Genomic DNA, 12,670 nt, shown 5'->3' on the forward strand with positions numbered 1-12,670 from the left:
CATATTACACAATGCATATAGGGTTTGTTCGAAAATGTGCATATGTAGCGGCACAAATCGTGGTTATACAATGTGAGTAGTGGCCAAACTTCAAGCAATCTGTCCGGCGCCATCTTGGAGAGGCACCTAATCTAATCGATAACTAATCATAAACTTGACTAAAAAATACAGGTTGGACAGCAAATGAAAGATACATTAGTTCTTAATGCAACCGCTGTGTTAGATTTTTAAAATTAACGTTACTACGCATACAGCGTGCGCTAAAGCGAGACCGCACCGAAATTCATGGCGGAATTATTGTTTAACATTTGTCAACATAAATACGAATTAACAGCATAAAGACTTCTTACTATTTGCTGAGCTTCCATCAGAATCTTGGGCAAGGTGTCCTTTCTCCAGAACAATTGTCTTTTGGTTGAAAGATGTCCTCTTCTCCTGTAGAAATAGCAGCTAACGCTAGCCATGTGCCGGAGAGGTGTCCAACTAGCGATAGCGCGTGACAAAGAAATTCCAGAAAATCGCAATAAACTGATATAAACTGCTATAAGTCAGTTTAAATTAACTACCTTATGAAGTTTAAGACAAAAATCAAATTAAATCAGAGCCGGAGATATAGAACTGCTAAAACGAAAGCTTTTCAGGACGCCATGGTGATGTCCCTCCTGCATCAGGCGCCCCGTTGAAAAGGTCGGACCTTCCGTTCCAAGAGCTTTTATAGTGCCCCAGATGGTGCAATCCACTCCATTCAAATTCTCACCGCTTACTGACATCTAGAGGAAGGCGTATGCTGTGCATGTAGCCCCATAGCTTACATGGGAATTTATAAACTGACCCTAGAACAGAGACCTCGATTTCAGAAATCTCACTTCCTGACAGGAAGTGTGCTGCAGAATGAGTTCTGTTTCACTCAGAGAAATAATTCAAACGGTTTTAGAAACTAGAGAGTGTTTTCTATCCAATAGTAATAATAATATGCATATTGTACGAGCAAGAATTGAGTACGAGGCAGTTTAATTTGGGAACGAATTTTTACAAAGTCGAAATGGCGCTCCCTATTGACAAGAAGTTTTAACTAGGCAAGTCAGTTAAGCACAAATTCGTATTTACAATGAAGGCCTACTTATAACCCCCCGCAAATCGTCCCCTAACCCGGACGACGCTGGGCCAATTGTGCGCCGCCCTATGGGACTCCCGATCACGGCCGGTTATGATACAGCCCGGGATCGAACCCGGGGCTGTAGTGACGCCTCTAGCACTGCATTGCTGTAGTCTTAACGAGATGTCTTAACATCTGGGACATGATAACGTCACAGAAAATTGCCTAACATTAGTTTTTTTTTAATTCATCCAAGTGTTTCTTGCACAGAGGTTGAGATCCTCTGTCCAACTTTCATCCCTCAAACGCTCCTGTTGGATGTATATATAGCTATGCACATGCCATACGGGATTTATTTACAATCATAGCAGTCAAACGAGTTAAATCGACATCCATTGATTGGAAATGATATGGCAAATTTAATGAGGGCGAATTATAATTTCTCTTGCGACATTATTAAATAATTTTTAGTCACCCTTATCTCACAATAATTATTGTTTCAATGGAAAACCGAATGTTGCTTCTTACATCGTTTCAAGTTAAATTGATAATCCTATTTAAATCACTCGATAACGTCATGGAAAAGGGGTTTGACTAAATCTGGCAACTTCGATGTTGCTGCGAAATGTTTTTATTTTTTTAGAGGGGGTTCGTTTTCAGGCCTTCTGGGCGGGTTTTGAGTGGTCAATAGAGATAGAAATTGTATCTAGACCTGGCAACCACAACAGCAGCTAGTCAGCCACCATTGTTCAGCAACCTCGGTAGCTCGCTAACAAACAGCAGAAACATTGGAGCCCTTTAGACACTATCGGTGATTATTAGCCATTTTATTTTCAACACACTTTCGTCGTATCTACCAGTTACCCCATTTAATAGCATATTTACGTTGTGGTTGTCAGTCAGCTAGCTGGATGGTTAAATTACCGCTAGGCTAGTCGCTAACGGTAACTAGCTAACGTTAGCTAGATAACATCCACGACTATGAGCTCCCTAAACTACTCCCTCCCAGCTAAAGAAGAGGCGGTCGGATGGACAGGGACAGAAACTCTCGTTAAAGAGGAGAAGGAAGAGGAGGCTGTCACAGTTAAACATGAAGTAGAGGGTGAGGCTGTTACAGTGAAAGAAGAAGAGAAAGACGTTGCAGTGACAGACGAGCAAGAAGCTTTAGGAGTGAAAGAGGAGAAGGATGTTACCGTGAAAGAAGAGGAGGAAGAGAAACAAGACGATGCGGTTTTTGGAGTGAAAGAGGAGGCAGCGATGACAGTTAAGGTAGAGGAAGACGTTTTTAGAGTGAAAGAGGAGGAGATGACTGTCTCGTTGGAGGAAGAGGAGACTGGAGATCTCATTAACACCAGTGAGTACTGTCTCAAACGGGTTAAATCGTTGAATGTGTGTTTTTTTTAAGGGTAAGTGTACTAAAATTGTACAGTTGAATATGTTGTTCTGTACTGTAGGGATTGTTAGTCACAAATAGTGGGGACCACCAAAAACGAAACAATGGATTAAATGCATTCTACTATTCTTTCTTTGATAAAGGTAGATGGCTGATTTAAATTCCTGCACTCTGTATGAATGTAATAGGTTCTCCATCAGTGGATGGACTGGAACATTAAATATAGAGTCCTGGACAGAGGCAATTCTGAATTCAACTAAGGATAACCGTTGAAGGTGGCTTACCTCTAGCCAGCTAAGTTTCTATGGCAACAAATCCTTCAACTCATCCTTCAACAAATCTTCTCCCAGGCAGGTTAAGCGCCAATCAGGATGCAGGCTAACTCCACTTTATCCTGACTCAAGTGTCTGAGCTGCGAGTTATGGTGTGGAGTCATGTATAGTAGTGATTTTAGGCCAGGATAGAAGCCAGCTCAGACACTTGAGTCAGGATAAAGTGAAGTTAGCCTGCCCCCTGATTGGTCAGATAACCTACAGTGATTCCACAACAGGATAGAAGCCATATATAGTAGTGATTCCACACCAGGATAGAAGCCATATGTAGTAGTGATTCTACACCAGGATAGAAGCCATGTGTAGTAGTGATTCCACACCAGGATAGAAGCCATATATAGTAGTGATTCCACACCAGGATAGAAGCCATGTATAGTAGTGATTCCACACCAGGATAGAAGCCATATGTAGTAGTGATTCCACACCAGGATAGAAGCCATGTGTAGTAGTGATTCCACACCAGGATAGAAGCCATGTGTAGTAGTGATTCCACACCAGGATAGAAGCCATGTGTAGTAGTGATTCCACACCAGGATAGAAGCCATGTGTAGTAGTGATTCCACACCAGGATAGAAGCCATGTGTAGTAGTGATTCCACACCAGGATAGAAGCCATGTGTAGTAGTGATTCCACACCAGGATAGAAGCCATGTGTAGTAGTGATTCCACACCAGGATAGAAGCCATGTGTAGTAGTGATTCTACACCAGGATAGAAGCCATGTGTAGTAGTGATTCTACACCAGGATAGAAGCCATGTGTAGTAGTGATTCTACACCAGGATAGAAGCCATGTGTAGTAGTGATTCTACACCAGGATAGAAGCCATGTGTAGTAGTGATTCTACACCAGGATAGAAGCCATGTGTAGTAGTGATTCTACACCAGGATAGAAGCCATGTGTAGTAGTGATTCTACACCAGGATAGAAGCCATGTGTAGTAGTGATTCCACACCAGGATAGAAGCCATGTGTAGTAGTGATTCTACACCAGGATAGAAGCCATGTGTAGTAGTGATTCTACACCAGGATAGAAGCCATGTGTAGTAGTGATTCTACACCAGGATAGAAGCCATGTGTAGTAGTGATTCCACACCAGGATAGAAGCCATGTGTAGTAGTGATTCCACACCAGGATAGAAGCCATGTGTAGTAGTGATTCCACACCAGGATAGAAGCCATGTGTAGTAGTGATTCCACACCAGGATAGAAGCCATGTGTAGTAGTGATTCCACACCAGGATAGAAGCCATGTAGAGTAGTGATTCTACACCAGGATAGAAGCCATGTGTAGTAGTGATTCCACACCAGGATAGAAGCCATGTGTAGTAGTGATTCCACACCAGGATAGAAGCCATGTGTAGTAGTGATTCCACACCAGGATAGAAGCCATGTGTAGTAGTGATTCCACACCAGGATAGAAGCCATGTGTAGTAGTGATTCCACACCAGGATAGAAGCCATGTGTAGTAGTGATTCCACACCAGGATAGAAGCCATGTGTAGTAGTGATTCCACACCAGGATAGAAGCCATATGTAGTAGTGATTCCACACCAGGATAGAAGCCATGTGTAGTAGTGATTCCACACCAGGATAGAAGCCATGTGTAGTAGTGATTCCACACCAGGATAGAAGCCATGTGTAGTAGTGATTCCACACCAGGATAGAAGCCATGTGTAGTAGTGATTCCACACCAGGATAGAAGCCATGTAGAGTAGTGATTCTACACCAGGATAGAAGCCATGTGTAGTAGTGATTCCACACCAGGATAGAAGCCATGTGTAGTAGTGATTCCACACCAGGATAGAAGCCATGTAAGAGTAGTGATTCTACACCAGGATAGAAGCCATGTGTAGTAGTGATTCCACACCAGGATAGAAGCCATGTGTAGTAGTGATTCCACACCAGGATAGAAGCCATGTGTAGTAGTGATTCCACACCAGGATAGAAGCCATGTGTAGTAGTGATTCCACACCAGGATAGAAGCCATGTGTAGTAGTGATTCCACACCAGGATAGAAGCCATGTGTAGTAGTGATTCCACACCAGGATAGAAGCCATGTGTAGTAGTGATTCCACACCAGGATAGAAGCCATGTGTAGTAGTGATTCCACACCAGGATAGAAGCCATGTGTAGTAGTGATTCCACACCAGGATAGAAGCCATGTGTAGTAGTGATTCCACACCAGGATAGAAGCCATGTGTAGTAGTGATTCCACACCAGGATAGAAGCCATGTAGAGTAGTGATTCCACACCAGGATAGAAGCCATGTAGAGTAGTGATTCCACACCAGGATAGAAGCCATATATAGTAGTGATTCCACACCAGGATAGAATCCATATGTAGTAGTGATTCCACACCAGGATAGAAGCCATGTGTAGTAGTGATTCCACACCAGGATAGAAGCCATGTGCAGTAGTGATTCCACACCAGGATAGAAGCCATGTGTAGTAGTGATTCCACACCAGGATAGAAGCCATGTGTAGTAGTGATTCCACACCAGGATAGAAGCCATGTGTAGTAGTGATTCCACACCAGGATAGAAGCCATGTGTAGTAGTGATTCCACACCAGGATAGAAGCCATGTGTAGTAGTGATTCCACACCAGGATAGAAGCCATGTGTAGTAGTGATTCCACACCAGGATAGAAGCCATGTGTAGTAGTGATTCTACACCAGGATAGAAGCCATGTGTAGTAGTGATTCTACACCAGGATAGAAGCCATGTGTAGTAGTGATTCTACACCAGGATAGAAGCCATGTGTAGTAGTGATTCTACACCAGGATAGAAGCCATGTGTAGTAGTGATTCTACACCAGGATAGAAGCCATGTGTAGTAGTGATTCTACACCAGGATAGAAGCCATGTGTAGTAGTGATTCTACACCAGGATAGAAGCCATGTGTAGTAGTGATTCCACACCAGGATAGAAGCCATGTGTAGTAGTGATTCTACACCAGGATAGAAGCCATGTGTAGTAGTGATTCTACACCAGGATAGAAGCCATGTGTAGTGATTCTACACCAGGATAGAAGCCATGTGTAGTAGTGATTCCACACCAGGATAGAAGCCATGTGTAGTAGTGATTCCACACCAGGATAGAAGCCATGTGTAGTAGTGATTCCACACCAGGATAGAAGCCATGTGTAGTAGTGATTCTACACCAGGATAGAAGCCATGTAGAGTAGTGATTCTACACCAGGATAGAAGCCATGTGTAGTAGTGATTCCACACCAGGATAGAAGCCATGTGTAGTAGTGATTCCACACCAGGATAGAAGCCATGTGTAGTAGTGATTCCTCACCAGGATAGAAGCCATGTGTAGTAGTGATTCCACACCAGGATAGAAGCCATGTGTAGTAGTGATTCCACACCAGGATAGAAGCCATGTGTAGTAGTGATTCCACACCAGGATAGAAGCCATGTGTAGTAGTGATTCCACACCAGGATAGAAGCCATGTGTAGTAGTGATTCCACACCAGGATAGAAGCCATGTGTAGTAGTGATTCCACACCAGGATAGAAGCCATGTGTAGTAGTGATTCCACACCAGGATAGAAGCCATGTGTAGTAGTGATTCCACACCAGGATAGAAGCCATGTGTAGTAGTGATTCCACACCAGGATAGAAGCCATGTGTAGTAGTGATTCCACACCAGGATAGAAGCCATGTGTAGTAGTGATTCCACACCAGGATAGAAGCCATGTGTAGTAGTGATTCTACACCAGGATAGAAGCCATGTGTAGTAGTGATTCCACACCAGGATAGAAGCCATGTGTAGTAGTGATTCCACACCAGGATAGAAGCCATGTGTAGTAGTGATTCTACACCAGGATAGAAGCCATGTGTTAATAATGTCTAGTAGTGATTCCACACCAGGATAGAAGCCATGTGTAGTAGTGATTCCACACCAGGATAGAAGCCATATATAGTAGTGATTCCACACCAGGATAGAATCCATATATAGTTGTGATTCCACACCAGGTTAGAATATTCGGTCCGCGGGCCGGAAGTTGGGGAACCCTGCTATAAGGAGTGTAAGACACTGAGATGTCCGTATCATGAACGGTTCACAGATCATAGGGTCTTAAAGAAAGCATGTATAGGTCTCCACATTAAGTTTCTATGTGAGAATTACCAGAACAATCTGAGATACCCAACATATATTTCTGGGCTTTGTCCTGGAGCGGAATTGTCCTCTCGCTAAGATTGCTTTTTAAAAAATGTATTTCACCTTTATTTAACCAGGTAGGCTAGTTGAGAACAAGTTCTCATTTGCAACTGTGACCTGGCCAAGATAAACGCATAGCAATTCGACACACACAACAACACAGAGTTACTCATGGAATTAACATGTTCCGCTTGATATGAACAATATTTGAGGCAGAGGACTGATGAAATGTTAGGGTTGCTTTGTCTTACCTTGCTTCATAGGGGCTGGGTTACCCGAGCAACAGCCAGGAAGAGAAGTGCTTCAAGGGAGGGGCCGTAGAGCTAGCCGGCAAATAAGCAGAGGGGGGAGGCGGGGAGCTACACCGGCCACGGGAGAGTCAGAGGGTAATCCGATGGGTATTCCAGAGAGATGTATGGTGAGGGAAATCCCAAATAAAGACATTCCCAAGGCAATACTCCAGAGCTGGGTCAGGGAACCAGGAGGCCAGCAATCAGAGGAAGAAGCTAAATAGGTGGATATGATCAAAGCAGTGCCGTCCAGACTCAGACGTAGGCAAAACAGCCAATTAGCAAGCTAGCTAGCGCTATTAAACCAAGGTGGTAAAAGACTCCAGACTCAGACGTAGGCAAAACAGCCAATTAGCAAGCTAGCTAGCGCTATTAAACCAAGTTGGTAAAAGACTCCAGACTCAGACGTAGGCAAAACAGCCAATTAGCAAGCTAGCTAGCGCTATTAAACCAAGGTGGTAAAAGTCACAAAACCCCCTTAGGCCTTAAAGTTGACAAAAACAGCAGGCCAAAAAGTAGATTAAAACAGCAGGCCAAAAAGTAGACAAAAACAACAGGCCTAAAAGTAGACAAAAACAAACAACGAAAAACAAAAGAAGACAAATCAAAGCTAATGGGTAAACACTGTTAACTAAACAGGTACCAGGCAATACGCGGCAGTCAAGCACGACGCCAGCAGATACTCTTGCCCAGATATGATTTCACTGACACGATGACAACGTATTTAATGACCTTTTGACCCAGATTTCAGACTCACAAATTGTAATATCTCAGCAATGGTAAGGCCTAAAGACGTGAAACAAAGTGCACTGTGCTGCTGAGATTATGTTGTATCAGCTTTAAAAGCTATGTTTATTTTATCCGCATAACACCCTACCATGACTACTGCCATCCTACCACTATCAAGACTGTTTCACAACCATAAATATTTTAAGCACACATTTCTTCAGTAAATGTCATTTTCGAGTTAAATAATCTGTTTGTCTTTGGCAGGAGAGAGAACAGACTTTCATTCTGACAGTGGGAAGAGTCCTTCAGAGGAACCAGAGACATCCAACCCAGCAAGACGACACTGCTGCTCCCAGTGTGGAAAGAGTTTAACTCAGTTAGGGAACTTGAAAATACATGAACGAATACACACAGGAGAAAAGCCTTACCAATGCTCCCATTGCGGGAAGCGTTTTACCCTGTCAGGACACCTAAAAGTGCATGAAAGAACACACACAGGTGAGAAGCATTTAGCAAGACCACACCACTGTTCCCACTGTGGAAAGTATTTTACTCAGTTAGGGAACTTAAAAATACATGAACGAATACACACCGGAGAAAAGCCTTACCAATGCTCTCATTGTGGGAAGAGTTTTACCCAGTCAGGGTACTTGAGAACCCATATGAGGATACACACACGAGAGAAACCCTACAAATGCTCCCAGTGTGGAAAGAGTTTTACCCAGTCAGGACACTTGAAAGAACATAAGAGAACACACACAGGGGAGAATCCTTACCAATGTTCCCAGTGTGGGAAGCGTTTTACCCTGTCAAGTCACCTAAAAGTGCATGAAAGAACACACACAGGGGAGAAGCCTTACAAATGCGCCCAGTGTGGAAAGAGCTTTACCACATTAGTTCAATTGAAAGAACACAAAAATAAACACACGGGGGAGAAGCCTTTCCACTGCTCCCAGTGTAGAACAAGCTTTACACAATCAGGGGGCCTAAAATTACATATGAGAATACACACAAAAGAGAAACCCTACCAATGCTCTCAGTGTGGAAAGCGGTTTGCCCGGTCAGGGCACATGAAAGAACATAAGAGAACACACACCGGGGAGAAGCCTTACCAATGCTCCCAGTGTGGGAAGAGTTTTACTCTGTCAGGGCACTTAAAAGTGCATGAAAGAACACACACAGGGGAGAAGCCCTACCAATGTTCTCTGTGTGGAAAATGTTTTACCACATCACAGAATCTTAAAGTACATGAGAGAATACACACAAGATAGAATCCTTACCACTACTTCCAGTGTGGAAATTGATATTTCACATCACTTGAAGATGGAGTGGTTGCACAATTGATTGGACAACACCTAGTAAGCAATAATATACACATTAAAAAGTGAAATACTGTAGATATTTTATTTAAAAAATTAACTCAAAGCTAGAAGCATCAGAGCACCTAGAAAGGTAGTTGACTTGGCAAAGTCATATTAGTTCTACCCTTAAATATGACTGGGCGAAGTCACATTAGTTCTGACCTTAAATATGACTGGGCAACGTCATATTAGTTCTGACCTTAAATATGACTGGGCAAAGTCATATTAGTTCTGACCTTAAATATGACTGGGCAACGTCATATTAGTTCTGACCTTAAATATGACTGGGCAACGTCATATTAGTTCTGACCTTAAATATGACTGGGCAAAGTCATTAGTTCTAACCTTAAATATGACTGGGCAACGTCATATTAGTTCTACCCTTAAATATGACTGGGCAAAGTCATATTAGTTCTGCCCTTAAATATGACTGGGCAAAGTCATATTAGTTCTACCCTTAAATATGACTGGGCCAAGTCATATTAGTTCTGACCTTAAATATGACTGGGCAACGTCATATTAGTTCTGACCTTAAATATGACTGGGCAAAGTCATTAGTTCTAACCTTAAATATGACTGGGCAAAGTCATTAGTTCTACCCTTAAATATGACTGGGCAAAGTCATTAGTTCTACCCTTAAATATGACTGGGCAAAGTCATTAGTTCTACCCTTAAATATGACTGGGCAAAGTCATTAGTTCTAACCTTAAATATGACTGGGCAAAGTCACATTAGTTCTACCCTTAAATATGACTGGGCAAAGTCATTAGTTCTACCCTTAAATATGACTGGGCAAAGTCATTAGTTCTACCCTTAAATATGACTGGGCAAAGTCATATTAGTTCTACCCTTAAATATGACTGGGCCAAGTCATATTAGTTCTGACCTTAAATATGACTGGGCAAAGTCATTAGTTCTACCCTTAAATATGACTGGGCAAAGTCATTAGTTCTACCCTTAAATATGACTGGGCAAAGTCATTAGTTCTAACCTTAAATATGACTGGGCAAAGTCATTAGTTCTAACCTTAAATATGACTGGGCAAAGTCACATTAGTTCTACCCTTAAATATGACTGGGCAAAGTCATTAGTTCTACCCTTAAATATGACTGGGCAAAGTCATTAGTTCTACCCTTAAATATGACTGGGCAAAGTCACATTAGTTCTACCCTTAAATATGACTGGGCAAAGTCATTAGTTCTACCCTTAAATATGACTGGGCAAAGTCATTAGTTCTACCCTTAAATATGACTGGGCAAAGTCATATTAGTTCTACCCTTAAATATGACTGGGCCAAGTCATATTAGTTCTGACCTTAAATATGACTGGGCAAAGTCATTAGTTCTACCCTTAAATATGACTGGGCAAAGTCATTAGTTCTACCCTTAAATATGACTGGGCAAAGTCATTAGTTCTAACCTTAAATATGACTGGGCAAAGTCACATTAGTTCTACCCTTAAATATGACTGGGCAAAGTCATTAGTTCTACCCTTAAATATGACTGGGCAAAGTCATTAGTTCTACCCTTAAATATGACTGGGCAAGGTCATATTCGTTCTACCCTTAAATATGACTGCGCAGTCATTAGTTCTACCCTTAAATATTACTGGGCAAAGTCATATTAGTTCTACCCTTAAATATGACTGGGCAAAGTCATTAGTTCTACCCTTAAATATGACTGGGCAAGGTCATATTCGTTCTACCCTTAAATATGACTGGGCAGTCATTAGTTCTACCCTTAAATATGACTGGGCAAAGTCATATTAGTTCTACCCTTAAATATGACTGGGCAAAGTCATTAGTTCTACCCTTAAATATGACTGGGAAAAGTCATTAGTTCTACTCTTAAATATGACTGGGCAAAGTCATATTAGTTCTACCCTTAAATATGACTGGGCCAAGTCATATTAGTTCTGACCTTAAATATGACTGGGCAAAGTCATTAGTTCTACCCTTAAATATGACTGGGCAAAGTCATTAGTTCTACCCTTAAATATGACTGGGCAAAGTCATTAGTTCTAACCTTAAATATGACTGGGCAAAGTCACATTAGTTCTACCCTTAAATATGACTGGGCAAAGTCATTAGTTCTACCCTTAAATATGACTGGGCAAAGTCATTAGTTCTACCCTTAAATATGACTGGGCAAGGTCATATTCGTTCTACCCTTAAATATGACTGGGCAGTCATTAGTTCTACCCTTAAATATGACTGGGCAAAGTCATTAGTTCTACCCTTAAATATGACTGGTCAAGGTCATATTCGTTCTACCCTTAAATATGACTGGGCAAAGTCATTAGTTCTACCCTTAAATATGACTGGGCAAAGTCATTAGTTCTACCCTTAAATATGACTGGGCAAAGTCATATTAGTTCTACCCTTAAATATGACTGGGCAAAGTCATTAGTTCTACCCTTAAATATGACTGGGCAAAGTCATTAGTTCTACCCTTAAATATGACTGGGCAAAGTCATTAGTTCTACCCTTAAATATGACTGGGCAAAGTCATATTAGTTCTACCCTTAAATATGACTGGGCCAAGTCATATTAGTTCTATCCTTAAATATGACTGGGCAAGGTCATATTCGTTCTACCCTTAAATATGACTGGGCAGTCATTAGTTCTACCCTTAAATATTACTGGGCAAAGTCATATTAGTTCTACCCTTAAATATGACTGGGCAAAGTCATTAGTTCTACCCTTAAATATGACTGGGCAAGGTCATATTCGTTCTACCCTTAAATATGACTGGGCAGTCATTAGTTCTACCCTTAAATATGACTGGGCAAAGTCATATTAGTTCTACCCTTAAATATGACTGGGCAAAGTCATTAGTTCTACCCTTAAATATGACTGGGCAAAGTCATTAGTTCTACCCTTAAATATGACTGGGCAAAGTCATATTAGTTCTACCATTTAAATATGACTGGGCCAAGTCATATTAGTTCTGACCTTAAATATGACTGGGCAAAGTCATTAGTTCTACCCTTAAATATGACTGGGCAAAGTCATTAGTTCTACCCTTAAATATGACTGAGCAAAGTCATTAGTTCTACCCTTAAATATGACTGGGCAAAGTCATTAGTTCTAACCTTAAATATGACTGGTTAAAGTTACATTAGTTCTACCCTTAAATATGACTGGGCAAAGTCATTAGTTCTACCCTTAAATATGACTGGGCAAAGTCATTAGTTCTACCCTTAAATATGACTGGGCAAGGTCATATTCGTTCTACCCTTAAATATGACTGGGCAGTCATTAGTTCTACCCTTAAATATTACTGGGCAAAGTCATATTAGTTCTACCCTT

At 41.6% G+C, this 12,670-nt stretch overlaps 1 protein-coding gene across 1 annotated transcript; it reads left to right on the forward strand.

Moving 5' to 3' along the window:
* Positions 1–2,077: 2,077 nt before the first annotated feature.
* Positions 2,078–9,206, forward strand: LOC120042502 (zinc finger protein 239-like; the record flags this gene model as incomplete). The annotated part of the gene is made up of 3 exons (XM_038987334.1): positions 2,078–2,198; positions 8,264–8,895; positions 9,049–9,206. Coding segments are annotated over exons 1-3 (911 nt in total), but the record flags the coding sequence as incomplete, so codon positions are not given.
* Between the last annotated feature and the right edge of the window lie 3,464 nt (positions 9,207–12,670).

The sequence above is a fragment of the Salvelinus namaycush genome, unplaced genomic scaffold (genome assembly GCF_016432855.1).
Source record: "Salvelinus namaycush isolate Seneca unplaced genomic scaffold, SaNama_1.0 Scaffold7, whole genome shotgun sequence".
Taxonomy (NCBI): domain Eukaryota; kingdom Metazoa; phylum Chordata; class Actinopteri; order Salmoniformes; family Salmonidae; genus Salvelinus; species Salvelinus namaycush.